This window comes from Microplitis demolitor, chromosome 7 (genome assembly GCF_026212275.2).
Source record: "Microplitis demolitor isolate Queensland-Clemson2020A chromosome 7, iyMicDemo2.1a, whole genome shotgun sequence".
In the NCBI taxonomy this organism is placed as follows: Eukaryota; Metazoa; Arthropoda; class Insecta; order Hymenoptera; family Braconidae; genus Microplitis; species Microplitis demolitor.
The window spans coordinates 6033987-6055103 of record NC_068551.1 but is presented as its reverse complement, the minus strand read 5'-3'; the positions used below and the strand labels follow the sequence as shown (position 1 = coordinate 6055103).

The 21117-nt window shown below is 25.6% G+C and overlaps 1 protein-coding gene across 5 annotated transcripts in view; it reads right to left on the bottom strand.

The window, feature by feature from the left end:
- Positions 1–5332: 5332 nt before the first annotated feature.
- Positions 5333–21117, bottom strand: part of LOC103570085 (homeobox protein extradenticle) — a 62414-nt gene continuing 46629 nt past the window's right edge. The window contains exons 4-8 of one of the 5 annotated variants that reach the window (XM_008547689.2): positions 20347–20537; positions 20073–20208; positions 19893–19989; positions 17277–17464; positions 5333–6865 (exon numbers count right to left, since the gene is read on the bottom strand). In XM_008547689.2, coding sequence (XP_008545911.1) covers positions 6851–6865; positions 17277–17464; positions 19893–19989; positions 20073–20208; positions 20347–20537 — 627 coding nt within the window. In that variant the 3' untranslated portion in view covers positions 5333–6850. Of the gene's footprint in view, positions 6866–8786; positions 10094–11320; positions 12589–17276; positions 17465–19892; positions 19990–20072; positions 20209–20346; positions 20538–21117 lie in introns of those variants that run through there. The other 4 variants (XM_008547685.3, XM_008547686.3, XM_008547688.3 and 1 more) reach the window with 4 other exon arrangements.

Genomic DNA, 21117 nt, shown 5'->3' with positions numbered 1-21117 from the left:
AATAAATATATAAAAATTTATGTTTTTTGATTATAATTATAAATACTGTTCAACGGGTTATCGTGTCTGTTAATTTTATTTCAGGATCATAAGATACATCGATACACTAAATAAAATATAAAAATCGTCTAATGTCTATATATATAATAAATAAAAATACTTTGTTATTATTAATTGAATTTTTTAAATAAAATAATAATATCAATTTTATCTATTGTATTTATTAATTACCATTTTTATTATTTCGAATAATGCTTTCTTTTCTTTTCTTATTATTTAAAATTATTTTCAAAAATATATTAGTTATTGTAGTGGAATAAAGGTTAGTAATAAATATTACTACATGCAATAATTGTCGCGCTTCTAGGTCGCAGTTACTTGTAAGAAGAAATAGCAATGAGTCAAACTAAAAGCTAAAACATGTAACACTATTGATTGTATTATTTGTACCTGAAGAACCAATGAAATAAAGAAATTGGAGCTAACCAAATTTCATTAAATCGATGTAGATGCGACTATTCAAAATTTCAGACAGGGAAAAGTGATATGAGGCAAAATGAGATACCCTGCTTTTGTTACTTGAAAATTAAAATGGACCCTACCCTGCTTAAAAAATCAGATAGATTCTTGTAGCTGTATGTATAAGGCCCTATACTTAACTATAGCACTTCTCATAGAACTCATTCATTCTTATAAAATTTCTATAGGAATTTATGAGGATCTATTGGATTCTATGAGATTTTGTAAACAGGGTACACGGAAAAACAGGCCATTCAGCAGCCAAAATGGAAGGTAGATTTTTCCAATTAATCTATATAAAAAATTTCATATATACATATCTTGTGATACGTGTTAGTGTATAGTCATAATATGAAATTAGGCTCGTTTTTTTAAGAGTCAAGGTAAAAGAAGACGACTATTTTCGATAGAGAGCTTCAGATAGTTGATTTGACAAAACATCATATAGGTAATATACCAAACTAACCATCATGTAAACTAAGTATAGATAATTTAATTAGTATGAGATCATAATTGTAATCACTATTACGATGGCAAGACCAGTTATAATTATAGGACGTACAGGTACGAGTGAAACATAATAAATAATTTTAAAATAAAAAATAGCTGTGAAATTTACAGGTTATTTTGTTCACAATAAAATTCAACTGACAAAATTGTATTATAGTGGGAAATGCATAAGTTATATGGAATAAACACCATATTTTCAACATTTTTTTATTCCATTAGAATTTTCAAGGTTATCAAATAATTTAAAAAATGGTCGAACATGAAGTTTAAGGTCAAAAATTAAAGTTTACTAAACAAGCTTTAAAATACTTTTTACTGAAATTGTCTATTAGTTTTAGTTTTAATGTTATATGAACTTCAACAGTGAGTAAAAACAGATTCTTTCGAAAAATTGTGAAAATTTCAAACAGCCATTACTTCAAAACTAATCGACCGATTAAGCTTATCTTCGAATTTGATCAAGAATATCGCCTATAGAATAAGAGGAAAAATTTTCATTAAGGTAGTTCACTCGCGACATTCGTAGTCAAAAATATAGCGTAATCGTAACTACAAAAAGTTAGAGATACTCAATGCGAGAATATTTTATTTTTGTGAGAGACCGTATCCAATACATTATAGTTTTAAATATACAGATACACACTAATACAATTACACTGATGAGTATAATAAATGTGGCAACGTTGCAAACATTTACATTGAATACTCTATAGATTAAACGTATAGGTAGCAATCTTTATATAGTGAGTTTAATATACATGTAGTTTGTTATTATTGACAATCACAAATTTTGGATAGAATTAATTTTTGTGCATATTTTCATAATTTTTTTTTAAACTTACAAGAAAATCGCAATTAAAAAAAAAATTGTTCGATGTGTGCTACCTTCAATAACATAATTTTTAAAAATTCTAAAACTATTAAAAAAGCTCGGCTGACCAATTTCAAAACACAATAACTGACAAAAATAAAATTTTTGAAATATGTATAGAACCATATTCACAAAACTCCATTAGAATAAAAATACTAAAAAATCGATTTTGAAAAATTTGTCACTTACTGTGTTTTGGAATTGGGCAGCCATCATTAATATAAGTTAATATCAAAAAATAATTTTTTGTTTCTTTAAAATCATTGAATAAATATTTAACATTCATAAAAATTATTTCGAAAAATTTTCCAAAAATTTTTTGACCTTCAATACTTTCATGCTCAAAAATTAACCTAAGTGACATTTGAATTTCCGCGGGTTAAGTATGACGACTGCAACGTTGCCGAGTTGTGATTGCTGTACCCCACCACACGTCAAGTATTTAAAAATTATTTATATTTTAAAAATCAATATTTTTTAAACAAATCGGTCAAGAAATTTAGAGTTTTTTTCAAAAAATTTCTAATTTTTTCATTTAACAGTGGATAAGTTTTTTACAAAAATGGTAAGATCCGTTTCCAAGATATTCAGGAAACTAAATGTTTTTCTTATACTTGGTAGATCTCCAGCATGTTAATTATTCACTTTTTGATTGTTAATATCTCGTCTTACAATCGATGAAAAAATTTCGTTTTATTTTCATTACGCCCAAGAATACAGTCGCGTGTATTTATCCCGACAATATAACAATTAAACTTGCGTTGCATAAAAAGAATTTGTATGTATCAAAAACCTTTTTGTTTAAATCAAATACCGTCTATTTAAACCCGTAGGGATTGACCCCTTTTAACAAACTTTTAACTTTAATAATGCACATCACGTGTAAAATATGGTACATTTAACCAATACAATTAATATTATGAGTGATCTAAGTATATACGATTTAATCAGTATCATTATTATTTATTTTCTTGACAGCTCTGCAATAATTTTGCCATTTGCAAATTAATGGTGAAAAAATCGAGAAGCTTCATTATTAATATTGAAGAGGCTCGAAAACGTTCAAAAGACAGCACTCGGAAACATTCGAAATCCTTGAACGAGGTTTAAATATTTAAATTTTGTGCTTAAATTTTCAGCTTAGTCATGATTTCACAAATATAAACTACTGCTACCACGAGAAAGAAAAAAATTTGAAATAAAAAATTCAAACTTCGATCATTTTCGATATCTTAAAATTTGTGAGCGACCTCTTGAAAATTTGTTATCGAGCTGATTTTTGGGAAGGCTTCTTAAAACATCGTAAACCAGCAAATTCTCATAAGACTCGAAAAAACAATAGTCGGTTTTTTTGAGCAACCCTAGTACATATAAATTAATTATTAAATAAATAGTCATAACATCACTGAGTTTTTAAAGTTTTTTAAAATTTTTTTATTGTTTTTTTTTTTTTATCATTACAATATTTTATGGTATACTGTCGTATCTCGTAACCATCACATCATTATCACTAACACCATCCACACGTATGATTAATAATTATTGAAAGAATATAAGAAAGAACTATAAAAAAAATTGTTAAAAATTACTATAATTCACTTATTAATTCTCTAAAACATTGTGATGACGTTAGTGATAATTTCCATCATGGTTTCGTTCTTACAAATTATTAATTAATATATAAAGAAAAAAATCCAACATAAAAAAAAAATTTTCAATTACAATGACAATGACTTTAAAAAAATAGGACGGCGACGAAAACATATAAATGAATAATTATAAAATTAAGGGATTGATTACAAGTGGAAAATATCATTATCACCATTATAATTACTATTATTATTAATATTTATACAGCAAATTTATAATAATAAGTATTAAGACTTTTAATCCTTTATTTTTTATTTTATTTTATTTATTAATTCCAATTTATTCGTATTTTCTCTGTTTTATTTTAAATTATTAAATGTTATGTAGTGCCTCATAGACATTCTGAAAATGTTATTTTCTTAATTAGTTATATTTTTTATTCAATTATTATACATTAACATCAACGTTCTTTTATTACTCGTATACTAGCTGTGCCGAATGCACTTGTACTGGTCGCAACGAGTAAGATAATTGCCCAAAAATAGTTTTCAATAAAATTATATCGTCTTCTTTTATTGAAAAAAAAATCTAACCTCAAAAGATAACCTCAACTATCAATTAGGGTGTGCGAATCGGGTTCGAATCGAATAATTCGAATTTCGGACATAAGAAAATTTTAGAATGATTCAAAAATATTCGAACGATTCGTAATTTATCGAATAATTCGAATCTTTTCGTAGTATTCGGAGCGTATCGAATTATTCAAAACTTCTTAAATTATTAGTGAATTTTATAATCATCCGAAAGTTGTTGAATTATTTGTAACTTTTCAAATTAATCGATTCGAATAAACTGTTCGTAGATTCGTATTTTATTGACCTCTGACGAAAATTATAATTATTCGAAAAAATATTACAATATTAAGTCGTTTAAAATTCGAGAATTTATAAAAAATTCGGAAAATTTCGTATTATCCGAAAAATTACGAATAATTAAAAAATTTATGAATTATTCGAAAATTTTCAAATAATTCGAATTAATAAGTTCAAACTATTAGCACACCCCTACTATTAATTAATTAATCAATCGAAATAAAAAAAAATTTATAACTACTTTTAGTCAATTTCTCTCGATTACGACATTCATAAATGTTAACAATAAATTTTAAATTGTTAACTTACATTAGTGTGCTCGTTTTATTTATTTTGTTTTTTACAATAAAAAAAGGAATTATCTTTTTTATTTATTTTATTCTGTAAACGCTAGTTATTAATCGTTCGTTCATTTATTTATTTTTTTTGTTGCTGTTGTTGTCTCCTTTGTTAATTTAATTAATAAATTTTATTAAATAGCACATTCTATATATCACTCAAGACAGTTTATCTAGTCGACGTATTTATTTTTTATAAACAAATAATAAAATGTGTGTCATTTTTAGACTTATTGTAGAAAATTTCATCACGATTTATGATAATGGCATTGATGATTTATTTATAATATAATAAATATTTATTTATTTATTTATATATAATTGGGTATTTACGCAGTCGGAAATTTATGTATCTTTAGGTTTTTATTTATAAGAAAAATTTATTATGTTTCTTTACCAAGTGAAATAAATTTTTGGAAATTTTTTCAAAATTTTTTATTGAATAGTTCAAGACACTGATTTTTTTTTTTTTAAATGAAAGTAATGTTCAATTTTTTTAAAAATTTATATGAATGCTCACAACTTTACAATATGACTGTGAAATTCATAATGAACCAGAAATTCTTAATATCTTTTTTTTTTTTTTTTTTTTTTTCAAATTAAAAAAAATTCTTTTCCTACTATTTGAATTTCTACCGAACAAAATGACTAATTAATCTTTTAATTACTTGTAAATAATTATCTGAAAGGATGTTAAAAATATCCAAAAATTTTCAAATATTTGAAAAATTTTTTGTTTCAATTTTTATAGATTTTTAAAAAAGTATGACAAATTATTGGTTCATATAATGAAATTTATACTCAAAATTTGATATTACCTGCATGTTAGTATATACATTTTTTGAAAATTAAACATGCCATTTATTTCAAAAAATTTGAGTACAAAATAAAAAAAAAATACTAACATAATCGTATGAGATTTTTTAGTTAAAATGGAAAAATCTGACATTCAAAAAAAAAATTCAAATTAGTATGTTAGTATATATTTTGTAGTGAGCCATTAAAAAATATTTTGAAAAACCATGAAAAATTTTATTCACCGGATAACACAAAATAATAATTTTTCAAACATTAAGAACCTAAAGGTACAAAATCTTTCGATTTAATACACTGTAAAAAAGTCGGGAGTGATTACGGATTTTATTTGAATCCGAATTCACTCCGCTTTTCGGAGTTTCGGAATTTTTACAAAAAATCACTTGGCATACGGAGTGAATAGAGTTTGTCTTTTCATCGAAGTGATCTAGATTTCATTTCAATCCGCATTGACTTCGATGCGGAGTTTTAATATTAAAATAAACTCTCCTTCGGAGTAAACTTTACCCCTAGGAGATTAATTAAATAAGCAGTCATCTGCTCCGCATTGACTCCAGATTAAATGCGTATTCATTCCCTTCATTTTTTACAATGTATGTAATGCCCTATACACATATATAAATATAAAAAAACAAAAAAAAAAAAAACAAATTGATAGGAGTGATAAAAAGCAAGTGATCTTAGCTGGTATAATTTAAACCTACATACTATTTTATATTTTAATTTTTTTTTTTTTAATTATTTCATTATTTTTCTATATATATTTATATATTTATAATATATATATAGCTACATTATATAATATTTTCATGTTGAAAAATCGTATACATCAGTGTTGTGTCGAAGGACCATTGCTTCGTTTCCCTCTTTTAAATTATTTATTTTTTTTAAATTTTTTATTTTTTATTCGTATGTAATTTTATTAAAACGTTTGTTGAGGGATAATTGAAAAAGGCGATAGAGTACAAGGAGAATTTATTTAATTATTAATAAAAAATATTTCCGATATTTTCAAAAATTTAATCGTTTATTATTGAGATAAATTAAAAGTACTGATCAACGCTCCTTGCATTTATTGAGAGATAAATAATAATTTATTATTATTATTATTATTATTATTATTATTCTTATGGATTTAATATCGATCTTAGTTCGTATTTGTTCATTTATCAAGTGAACTTGTGGATCACAGTTAGGGTGATCGAATTGTTTAAAAAAAAAAAAAATATTTAGTTTTTTTAATTTAAATTTTAATTTAGTTAAGTTGAGATTTTCTTTGTTTATTGTTATTGTTTTGCTTTTAATTAGTATGCTTCAAGTATCTTCTAAGGATTTCAAGGCGACAGCTCCTGAAAGCAGATTATTGGCCATCGAGCCCCATTTTTTTTTTTTTACTTGCTCAAGAAAAATTGTGTTATTTATTTTTAATACTAATTAATTTAAATACAAATTACACTGAATTATTTCACGTCACAAATTTCAAAGGGACATATTTTCATACGTCCTTTTGGCTTTAGTCATTGAGTTTAAAATCAAAAGGGCGTATAATTTTATTTTAATTGCTAATCATATTGTAGACTTATTCAAAAGCTGAAAATTGGAAACAAAAAATTTGGAAACCGCAAGGGGTATAATTTTATTTTTAGCTACTCCGTGTAAAAAAAATCGTTTCAAAAATGTTCAAAAAACGTTCATGAAAGTGAACTTTCAAATTTGAGAAAATTCTGAACTTTAAGATGAACATTTTTGGAACTAAAAAAATCAGAAAGTGAGAAATTTTAAACTGCTATAGACTTTTCCTGTGCGCTTTTTTTGTTTTTTGAGCAAAAATAATTTGATTTGAATAGTCCAAAAAACGAGTATTTGGAAATAATTTTAAAGTTTTCATGAATTTAGTATAATCATAAAATTGTCAATTCAAATTTTTGCTTAAAAATTTTCAAAAAAAAAAGTAGAAACTCGCAAGAAAAGTCGACGCATTGAAAATTTTTCACACTTGTATTTATTTAAAGTTCCAAAAATGTTCAACTCTAAGTTCAGAATTGTCTCAATTTTAAAGGTCACTGTCAGGAATGTTTTGAAAATGAATTTTTTTTAAACAGGATGTCCGTTTGGCTTTAAAGATTTTTTCTGAAGCCAAAAAGGCGTATGGAAATATGTCTTTTTGAAATTAGTAGTGCAATTTATATAATGACACTTTAATCTTTTGATAAAATAATTAATTAATTATTGTGTAATTAATTATCAGTTGATAATTCAGTGTAATTTATAAGGTGAATTTTTTTTTAATTTATAAAAAACTATAACAAAAAAAAAAAAAAAAATTAAAATAAGAAATTATTTATTGATAACGCAAATGAAATTTTAAAAAATACCCTTTACAAATTTAAATATTCAAATGTTGCTCTTTTGATAATTATTATTATTAAATTTATTCTTATTATTCTGTTATAACAAAATGTTTAATATGTATGTACATATAAAATACATATATACATATATGCATGTATGTGGAATTTATATAAAAAGTAACAAACATGACATCTACTGATAATAGTGTGATAGATGCAAAATAAATGTGAAAATGATTTTTAAGTCGCAAATAATTAAATAATTGGTGTTGGTAATTAAAGAATAATAATTATAAATAAATAATAATAATAGATCAAAAGCCGCCACGTGCTACAAATGCCTGCTTACATTTTAATATAAGGAGCATGCATATACAATTTTTCAACTTAATGTTAATAATAATAATAATAAAGAAAATGAAAATTGAATAGTAACTTAAATTAAATTTGAAATTTTATGGTACTGAAGTTAGTCGATATTTATATATTAATTATTAAATATTAAAAAATTAATTTCTGAATTCTTTTAAGAAACAATATTTAATAAAAAAAAAATATTTGAAAAATTCCACCTAGAAATTTTTTAATTTTCTCCATGCGCATATTTTTTTTTTGTTTTTGTAATTAATTTGCTAAAAAAAATCTGAAAATTTTTAATTGTCTGATAACTTCAGGATCGTAAAATTTTTCATTGATTCTAAGACATATATTAAGTTATTAAATTGAAAGTAAGTTGACATTATAACTTAAATATTAAACTCGATACGTGAGATATTGTTAATAATAATGATAATAAGCATTTCAACTAACTAAACACACCAATTAATAATTGAAAGAAATAAAAATAATGATAATATTTTTAAAAATCGATTATAATGTAAATTTAAAATATAATAATGATAATTAAATTTTTTAGCGAATGTGATTATGAGAAAAGTAAATAAACGCATGACATGAGGACGGAAAAGTAATATATATATATATTACAGTGTAAAAAATTTTTTCTCCAATAAATTTTTGATGTTTTAAAAAGTTCTTTGAAGTATTGACTGTTTTGACAGAACACTCAATATTTTTGACAGAAAAATTATCAAAATTGTTTTAATTTATAGCACTTTCATCGCAAATTGTTTAAAATGTAATAAAAGTATAGCTTACATTGATGTTTATACTGAAATATTGATATAAATAATGAGTGGTTCTAAATAAAAAATTACTTTGAATAGTTTTTAATTTTTTCATGATCTGACACTTTCTGAATACATTTTTTATTTTTAAATCTTGTTTATCACCTAATATTAATAATTCTTTAATTATTTAAATGATTTTCAACCAAAAGATTTGTAATGAAATAAACAACAAAATACGTAATTTTGATAAATTTTGTTTTTAAAAATTTTGTAAGATTTAAATCTGCTCATGTTTCCAAAAGTTTATAAAACAATCGAAAATGTATGCGTATATATACATAATTTTTACTGAAGAAAAGAAAATTCCACTGAAGAAATATCATCACCCACACATATGTATATATGTTAATTTTTAAAATATTGCTTATAACTATTTTTTTCTTTTTTTTTTTTTATCGTATACAAATTGTTTTTTTTTTTTTTGTATTTGGAAATTATAAATGTTGTCAATACAAACCAATATAATTAATATTGATTTTAAACGATTAAAAGAAAAAAAATAAATGATAAAATCATTTGATAATGAGCAACATTTTAAAGGTGAATTTTGTATAATTTCACGTTAACAATGATAATGAGAATAATATTAAATCATTGATATTATTTTCTGTAGCAAGTGTATGTACGATTAAGTGCATTTTTATAATTTGTATATTTAAATTTACACTATGATCATTTATTTTTAGTTTTTTGATCTCGTACACAAGCGTTCTCACGTACTTTCTCACATTCGTTCTATTTCAATTTTTTAGTTATTGTAATTATTACAATTTTTATTATTATAGTAACTTATAATTGTTTTTATTCGTGTGTGTGTGTAAAGATTTGTTTGTTTGTTTTTTTTTTACTTTTTTTCTATTATACAGTAAATTAGATTGGAAAATTCATCGCGTTATTTCAGCACATACACCTAAACCCGTGGTCGTTTTTCATTGTCTCGAGAATCAGAATCCGAATCCGCTGAATCGTGGAGCGGCGGAAACTCAGGCATGGCTTCACGGTGCATCCATCCAGGCCCCGCAGCCAATCCCTTGCCCTGCGTGTCATCATTGTATTTTTTTTTTTTTTCTTTTTCAATTGTCAATTTTATTTATTTTTTTAATTTAAATTTAGCCCATTATTAAATCCCAACAGCAGAACAAATTAAAAATAATTCAAATAATAATAATAATAACAGTAACAAAAGTATTCACAATAAATTAAATGTTTATCAGAATTATCCCAGTTAAATTTAAAAACAAACAGAAAACAATTAAATAGAAAATTATTTAAATAGATAAACAGATTAAATTTAGACCGTCGCGTGATGTGAATTAAATGGAAACGAGAAAAACTTTTTTTTGCATGCAATCATGCTAAGACAGAATTTAATTATTAAAATGATCAGATATGTGATTATATATGCAGTCATAACAATTTATAGTGAAAAAAATATCATGTGAAAATAATTTTCACATTTATAAATATTTTGAAAATTTTCTGTCAATATATATGACTTATATGATCATATATAACAATATATGATCATATGTGACTTATGTGATTCTAACTATATATGTAAAAACTAGTATATATTTATAAACAAGTTTTATATAAGATATTTAAAATCAATGTAACATATATGTTTATATATGATTCCATTTATATATGAACGATGAGTTTATAATAATATAAGATCGTATGTTGTAGTGTCTATTTAAAAATTCTTATATTACGATATAAAAAAAAATATATGATTATATGTGATTTCATCCTTGTGTATTATAAATATCACAAATAATTATTTATATATGAAAACAAAATTAGGAAATTATAAATCATATATGTTCACATACGAAAATGTGTATCTGATCTTATATGATTCTATTCATATATGAATGATGATTTTATAATATAAGATCGTATGTTGTAGTGTCTATTTAAAAATTCTTATATGACGATATAAAAAATAATATATGATTATATGTGATTTAATCCTTGTGTATTATAAGTATCATAAATAATTATTTATATATGAAAACGAAATTAGTAAATTATAAATCATATATGTTCATATACAAAAATGTGTATCTGATCTTATATGATTCCATTATTTTATAATTGATGATTATACAATAATATAAGATCGTATGTTGTAGTGTCTATTTAAAAATTCTAATATGACGATATAAAAAAAAATATATGATTATATGTGGTTTTATTCTTGTGTATTATAAATATTAAATAACTATTTATATACAAAAACGATATTAGTAAATTGAAAATCACATGTGTTTATATACAATAATTTATATCTGATTATATATGTTTCTATGAGTTTATATATGATGACTTCGTGACATATAATAGAATCATATACAAAATTTGTCGTACCAATCCATACATAATTATGTATATATGATAATGTGACTTTTATAATATGACATGATAAGTCATTTATAATCACATATATTTATTTATAATTGATCATATATTTTTACGTGCATCTATATGTGACAGCTTCGCAATATTATCATATAAAATCATATACAACATAAAAACGACATCTGATCATTTTTTATCATATAAAGTCAAAATTTTTTCTTTCATTATTTTTTTTATCAATAATGGAATATGTAATAATGACAATATGTAAACATTTAACGTAATTCTAGCGATTGCTAGCGATCGGCATGAATTTAGCATTGAAAAAAAAAAAAAATAACAATGATAATGTTCGTAAGCCAAGAGCGATAGTTTCAGCATGCGTCGACTATGCCAGATACGTTTAAAAAAATACTTTCCCACTTATTTCTTTTATCTATAAATATGTATATAAAAATTTTCTTTTTTTTTTATATTTTAAAAAAATTTTTTTTCCATTTTATATTTATATTTATATTAAATTTTTAATAGAACTTCTCACACTCAATATTTGATAGCATATGCGCCAGAAAATTACACTATTTAATTGTCACACGAGTTAAAAGTTTATCAACAGCCTAAAGCTCTACGCATCGAGTAATCTTATAAATTAAATAATTAAATTTTATTCATTTATTTAATATCCTAATTTTATTTTTATTTTTTTTTCTATACTTTTATTATCTACATTTAATAACTAAATCTACATAATTCTTATTGCACTCTTAAAATAAAATTTTTAATATCATTAAGTAATAAAATAATAATAATAATAATAATAACAAACTATAGGAATTAAAGCCTAAATAAAAATAAATTTTTCAACCACGTATTGCACTAGACTTTAATTTCAAACCGTATAAAAATTTTTTTACAAGAAGTTTAATTCATACAACCCGATTTAAAATTTACGTAATGACTGTTGGTTAAATGAAGATAATTAAATTAATTTATTTTAGATATATATAAATATATATCTGTATATATTTATATATAACGTGACATATATTCTGGCTATTCTCGAGTAGATCGTACTTGTTGCAACGGAGACAGAGATATGAAAGACGTGTGTCCACGATCTGGTTCTTCTGTCCGATGAATTACAACAGATTACACCTCAGTAAGTCACTGTAAAAGAACACGATACCGATTTTACACTTAAAAAATTTTTACTTTTACTTAATCAACACCGTAATTAATTATTTCTTTTAGTTACGTCAAGTGCTATGAGGTTTTAAAAGGCAACGGGTTTGTTTCAATGTTCAATATAAATACAATTTAATATTAAAATCAATTGTTTTTGTGAAGAAAAGGTTAAACCGTGATGTGTATATATTAAATTGTGCGAACTGTGCTTGTGACAATATACTGTCTTTGTTAATATTTATTTTAATTAAGCAAAATTTTTTTTAATTTTAAATTAATAGCCTGGACATTTTGTAGGAATGAGTGAGGAAAAGTTGTCTCAGTTATAAAATTTTTAAGATTAAAGTATGTTCTTTTTAATTCAGACATCTAAAGTTCAATATTCGAGCGTTGGGTGGCGCGATTTACACTGTGTTGACTAAACTGTATAATTTACTTTTACGCACAACGTAAATAGTTATTTTCGATACGTATGCGGAACGGTAGGGATTCTGACGGCTTGAAGTGACGTCACGAGTTTGAGGCTATGGACGCATTCTTAGCAAGACCGGATATAGTACGAGGTCTTGATAAGAATGTATCCATAGCCTCAAACGCGTGCCTGCACCTCAAGTTTGTCAGGGTTCCTACCTTTGAGCATAAAGTATCGAAAAAAATTTTTTGTCATATCGACGGTGGAAGTTGAATTTGCGAGAGAAACAGTCAAAAATTTTTAATTACTCCTTAGTTAATTTGAAAGTTCTACCTAGCGGACGTTTGTCGAATTAAAAAATAATTTGACTCATCTATAGCGTATTGTAGTAGTCGTGTAGGAATGTAGAGACAGATAGAGAGAGAGAGAGGAGTTACTTTTCGATACTAGTTCGAGGAAAGTTAACTAAACTATAGATGGCCAGAAATCGTATAGTTTGCGCCCTTTGCATGTTACTCAAAAATTCAACTTCCGCGGTTGATATGACAAAAAAGTAAATTTTCTATCCTGGGTCAAAAATAAAACTTGATTCAGACTCACTTCACCTTATTTTCTTTTTAAGTTATCGAATTTCCAACGATTTTCCAATAAGATCTCGACTTTTTCGACGTAAATTAAATTTTTGTGACAGACACTTGAAATGTACGACATTTAGCGCCTATAACCGGCAGCCAAAAATATTAGATTAGACACAGCTTGTAAAAGATACCCAATCGTTCTAATAGTGACGTCATCATCGGATCAAAAAATATTTGTTGGTTACATTTGCGATAGCAAACGACCAAAAAATATCGAAGTAACTCAACGAGCCATCTTGTGACAAAATTTATTACCATATTAATTCGTACGATTACCGATTTCTATCTCATTTTTAACGAATACCCAAAACAATCTTACCAAATAAATAAACGCAGATTTATAACCTGCCATTTATAGGCACTAAATGTAGTAAATTTCAAATATCTGTCACAAAAACTAATGTATTTTATCTAGTACAATCGTATGTATTTATCTAGTACAATCGAGTCTAAGACCCTCGTGTGTTGGTACTCTTGCCTTCGGCTCGGGCACCAATCTTCACACCTTGCGTTTTGAACACAATCGCACTCAATAGATAAACTACTATTTTGTCGACTTTTAGAGCTTTTTTGATCTTAGGTTGAACTTATTCGTCTTCACTTTGAGTACAACAGTCATTCATCTTACTTTTGACTTATTGAACCAAGTCGAAAACTGTGATTTTAGCGTTTTTTTTTAGTTTAAACTTTTTGGCCTTATAATTTAAATCGAATAACTCTAAACGGTCAATTTCGACTTGATTTTTACTTTTTTGTCTTAAATAGTGACTAAGTAAGTCAGTCGAATCTAAACCAAGATAAAAACTCAATGTATTTCATATCTCCGTAAAAAAGTCGAGTTTGTCTTGTAAAAAATGGCTCTAAATTTTGACTTGGTAAACCAACTTTAAATAAAGTTTTGTTTTTGACCCGGGTATAAGACATATATTCAAATATGAAAAAAAAGTTATTTACTTTCACTACATTGGTTACAAATAATTTTAAATTGCACGTAATTTTAAAATTAAAATTTTGTTTAAATACTTTATCAGTCATATATTTTTCGTTAAACTCTACTATAAAATTATTGTTTTTTTTTTTTTTCTAAGGGATAAATTTCTCTAATATTGAGCATTAGATGCTGTCGTTAAAAAAAATATTCGATTCAAACATACACATATTTAAAAGAATCGAGACAATTTGCTACTAAATATATCGATTTCCAAACTCTCTTTAATTTCTTTGTTACAATTGATAAAAAAAAAAAAAATTGAATATTTAAATGGGTTCAGTTGAGAGTTAAGTGATTAATGTTTTTGTCTCCGTTGCAACAAACACAGTTCATTGTTTATTGTTAGAGGCAAATTAACACGATTTAAATTATTATTATTTTATTATTATTATTATTATTTAAAAAATACAAAGCGGTTTGTTACTCGAATGTTAGAAGTTAGTTAACTAAGTAATTTAAATTTTTTTTATAAAAAGTAATTGAAACTCATGCAATCATATTTAAATTCAACATCCGTTTGTTTAATTTTCCTTAGGTTAAAACGCGTGATAAAAAAAAATTTCAACTTGTAATAAAAATCGTTAAAATAAATAAATAAGAAATAAAAATCTTATTAAGACAGTAGTATATTGTTATATAAAACAACTTGAGAATACTCGTGGCTTCGATAGCGTAGTATAAAAGCTCAAAACGTATATACCTGGTCTAAAAAGTGAGTTTGCAAGTTCAATGCATACTAAGCAACCCAGTGGGTTGTTGTTACGTTGGCTGGCAGTGGTACACAGCGAATAGGATAGTATATAATAGGTAGTATACAGTAGCAAGTAGCTAGTACAGTAACTTTCTCTACAATTTTTACCCCAACCCCCAATTCCATTCTCTCCCTGACTCACTCGCACCCTCACCCTCATTCTCATCCTCATATTTTTTCTCTTTCTCTCCTACTACCTTTCCCTCCTCTCTTTACTCTGCAGTCTTGCTAAGCCCATCTTTATGACGCTACCAACAATACACCCCGTGTTGATATTATTCACCAATACACACACATACGCACACACACACATGTTATCATCATCAACAATACACTCTATACTATTTCGCTTTTCATATACACCAACATGACTCACGTACAAATATCCTACCTTTGTCACGTTGTACTTCTATATCTACCTATCTACCTATCCACTTATTCACACATACACGCACACGCTCATGTATATTTATATAAATATATAAACAAAGATAGAAAATAGACAAATACAACATACGACTTTAATCCCCAAAGTAATACTACTCAAAGATACACTACAAATGCAGTAACTGTATATGTACATACTCGTGCAGGAAGGATAAAAAGGATGCACATGCGTCTATTGAAATAGTGTCACATAAAAAATTAAACTTTTAATATTAAATATTTATCGTTTGACTTTCAATGTTTTTATTTTTTTTTTTATCTAGTACTTTAAATATTTTTTTTTTGGTAATTATGCGGTTCTGGTTAATTACTCAGGATAATAAAATTTTTTTGTTTTTATTTTCTCATTTGCGCATTTGCAAATAAATAAAAAAATTCGAATACTTTACAACAGAAATCATTCCAATGAGAAAATTTTTTAAAATGTAGTCTCAATATTTTTTTATAAAATTTATTTCTTTTAATGATACGAAAATTTTTCAAATAATTTGTATAGAATGTACTGTCAAAAATATATATGATTGTAAATAACTGTGATAAAAAAATAATTTTAATCAAATAATTAATAAGTTTAATTGAATATCGCAGCAAAAATAAATACTGATTTATTTTATTAATGCCGATTTGAACTAAACTCAAGCTCACAAGATATTAAATATAAATACATTTTATTGCCATTTAATATGTTATTACTTCAGTGCATAAATAATTTTTTAAATCAATAAAATGAATATTTTTGTTTTTACAATTTATATGCTCATCGATTTCTATTATGTAACTTTGTTCGATAACGTGCATGATAAATGAAGTAATTTATGGAAAAATTCTGCAAATGAGAACATGAAACTCAAAATTAAAAAATATCAAATAATATTTTTTACGATTAAAAAAATAAATAACGTCACAGAACTACATAATTACTTTTTTTTTTGTTGTTTAATTTATTGACGTCACACTAGTTCATTTATATTTATAAATTCTTATTAATTACTATAAATATATATAGAGAAATTAAATATAAATATATATATATATATATTAGGGTGGCCCAAAAAAACCGACTATTTCTTTTTCGAGTCTCTTATGAAACTTTGTTAGTTTACGATGTGTTAAGAAGACCCTCCATGATTTTACAAATATAAACTATTGCTGCCGCAAGAAAGAAAAAATTTAGAAGTAAAAAATCCGAATTTCAATCATTTGTGATATTTTCAAAATTCGTTAGTGACCTCTTGAAAATTTTTTATCGAGCTGATTTTTGGAAAGGCTTTTTAAAACATCGTAAGCCAACAAATTTTCATAAGAGACTCGAAAAAAAAAAATAGTCGGTTTTTTTTGGACGACCCTAATATATATATATATATATATATATATAATTTTGTTTATGTAAAATTTATAAATTTATAAATAACGAAAATAACGTAATGTTACCTGATGCATTGGATCATAGCCCATTGAACCGTCATTGTAGGGTTGGGAACCATAGTCACTTCCGTTTATTCCCATTCCGTATCCTGCCATGTCCTGAGGGCCACCCGGTGGCGCCGGAGACATCATCGGCGTGGATGTACCCTGGCTGGCGCCGCCCATACTGTACGGCGACGCTCCTGCAAAAGCTGCTGTAGAAACAATCGCGGTGCTTACAAACGATCGAGGGGTAGCTAACTCTAATAATTTTTTTATTTACAATCTACAAGGATTTTATCACTAGTAACTAATAACTGATAACATACAAATCTTTCTTTTCATTTTTTTCTCCTTACTATTAAATAGAATAATTTTTTTTATTGTAAAGAGAAGGGAATTTTTAAATATTAATACGGTCATATAATTTAATATGTGAATGTTAATTTTATTTTTGTTGATTTATTGACAGTTGGAATAACAAGAGCCCGGCGGCGGCGACGGGTACACAGAGTATGAAACAGCCAAATGCTAAATAAAAAGAGAAGGCACACAATGAGCGGTAACTCACTTGCCAAATGATTTATAGTAATGAGAGTCGCTGCTGTGACACGATTTCTGCTGGTGCTATCGATTCTATCCAGTGTTGCTAGGCTGGACTACCTTTCACATAATATCCGACAAAAGATACCAGATAAAAATATATAACAACTAAAATATATAGTTTTTTAATTTTATTCATACCCGGAAATATATTATTCAGATCTCATGAAATTTCATGATCTTGAAGTTAACAGACAATTAACAATTTTCGGATTTTTTTTTTTTTCAACAAATCAATGACGAAAAAAAAAAATAAAAATATGCGCATGTAGATAATTTAAAAAACTATAGGTGCAATTTTTTTGTTTTATAAATCATCGTTTTTAAAATAATTCAAAAATTATTAGACATCGGCTAACTTTACTATCATAAAATTTCATTAAATTAACTTGGGTATGGGGGAGGGGGGAAGGGGTACTTGAGGCAATACTAAATTTTCGGGGACCGAAATATTTTTTTATGTACTTGAAGATCGGAACGTTTTTCGCGGAACAAAAATAAAAAAACAAAATGTCAGTCAAAAATTGCAGGCCACCCCCAACTACCTCTTAAGCATTCGAATTACATACATTTTTTTCAATTTCGTTGCGCGAAAAACATTCTGATCTTCAGGTACATTTTTTTTTAATGATATTTAAAGTAAATACAGTGGACTCTCAATAACTCAAATTTCAAGGAAATTGATAAAAACTTCGAGATAACGAGTTTTCGACTTAACAAGATGTAAGAAATTTGCAAGTAGATGAGACCAAAAATTAAGAAAAAAATTGATTTCTGTTATATAAAGTATATTTATTTTAATTATGGTTGATAAAGTACTGGCAGGTAGTCTGTATTGAGCTGCTACATCTTTTTTTTCATCCCAATTTTTACCGCGTTAATAACATTGAACTTTTCTTGTAAAGTTAAAGTTGTTATTTTTCGTTTAGCACTCATGATGTCTAAATACAAACTGATTAAAAGCAACAACTTTGCAAGAAAATAACTTAGAGAGAAAATATACATTACAAACAAGAATATAAGAAGCATTGAATATTCCTATAGGAATTTAGATTTGAATGCTATAAGCTTGGACAGTTTGGAGAAAAACGTCTTTATATTTTACTAACTTCGTCTTATAGAATTTCACTTTTAAAATTCGAGTTATGGAGTATAAACATGCCTTATCAATACTGAAAGGGAAAAGATACTAAGTTCGAGTTACAGAGTCTAAATAATTCGAGATATCGCGTATTTAAGAGTTCAGCGGAAGGGAATACAAATTTTTTTCGATTTACTGAGAATTTTGACTTAACAAGGTTCGACTTATCCAGAGTCCACTGTAGAAACAATTTTCATTATTTCTGGGCAAAATAGGGTTTCCCCTAAAAAAAGGTGAAAAAAAAAATTTCTAGAGATTAAATAAATTTGATTAAATTAAAATTTCTTGGAAGGAATTTACATAAAGGAAGAAAAAAAAATTTTTAATAGTTTTTATCATAAAACAAAAGTCATTAATATTTTTCGGCTGAAACTCGATTTTTGAAAAAGTTTAACAAAAAAATTCAAAATAATGCTCTATTATATTTACAAAAATGATTTTTTAATGCTTAAAAAATTATAAAAAAAAAAATTTTTTTTATAAAATTTTCGGGGTACCCCATTTTGCTCCCTGTTCCCCTAATGTTTTTATAATTTTCAATCCCTATTGAAATCAATAAATCTATCGAAATTTCCTCGGATCTAAAATAAAAAAAAATATTTATTTTCATAAGGTCCCGAAATTTCTTTTTTGAAATCAAAATTCCGAATCCTCACGGTGATAATTTTCTTTATTTAAGTTTGATCCACATTGATCTTCGCGGATCTATATAGATCTAAATAATAAAAAAATTAGATCTAAGTAATTTTTTCCTGAGTGTTTATTTCATACAAACGCGAGATTGAAATAAAAAGAAAGATTTGTAGTCTGAATAAAAAGAAAAAAAAAATGATCTAAGATGAGAAAAAAAAATCCTACCCCTTAAATCTTTAGAAATATAATTCACAAATTGAACTTACCTGCAGCTTTTTTAGCGGCGTATAAATTTGCTTCCTCTTGTGCTTTGCCGATATTTTTCTTGTAACGTATTCTCTTGTTGCCAAACCAATTGGATACCTTAGTAATTAATTTATTAATTAGTAATTAATTCCAATAACTCATAAGTTAATAATAATTTTTAATTTAGTAAATTATTATACCTGACTGACAGTGATACCGCACTTTCTCGCTAATTCTTCTTTAGCTTCTTCACTCGGATACGGATTACTTAGGTGTGAGTAAAAATATTCATTTAGTATTTCAGATGCTTGTTTACTAAAGTTCCGTCTTTTACGTCTAGAAAAATAATTTAGTATATGCTTTTATTTGTTAATAATTAAATGTAAAATTACAACGAAGAATACTTTTGCATTTCAAACGCGAAGCGTTTCAAAAATAAAATTTCTATCAGAAAAAAAATATATTGAATCGAACCTGGCATCAAGGAATCGACTTCTTAAAATCATAACAGCTTCGCAGGTGGATTGTTTGAGCTGCATCTGGATACTTGAGAACTTTTTATGAATAATTTGAACCATTCTTTCAATTTCCTTGGGTGTGATTGGCCTTGTACGACTCTGTTCTCTCAGCAAATTCATAACGTGCGTAGTGAATTCGTTACATGCCTGAAAAATAAAAAAATAATTATACAATTAACCCTTTCGTGTGCAAGTCGGGTGTAATACGTAGCGGGCCAAAATTGATAGAATTTTTATAAATTCTTGGCCCATTTAGGACGACTCACTCCAAACCACAAAACCTGACGAAAGGGTTAATATCGGTTATTAATCGATGTCTAACAAATTCATAACTCTAAAAACTTATTTGTAATAATAAAATACATATTATCTATTTATTTATTTATTTATTTATTCTTAAATTTTTATTTAAATTTATTTGAATATTTTTCTAATTCGGTAATTTTATGATTATCAATACTTGATTAATTTAAAAGATTGTAGTGTAAAAATTATTTCATATCCATAGGATTTAAAAAAAAATATGATATAAGAGTAATCGAAGACAAGGAAATGTTGGAAAATCCCAAAGTGCACATCTCAATCGCTCATTTTATTTTCAATTATTACTTTTATTTTATAATATTAATTTATTATTTGTTATTATGAATTTTTATTCAACTTATAAATTATCAATTTAATTTTTTTATTTCTTATTTTCAGTTTAATATTTTTTCATTAACATTTT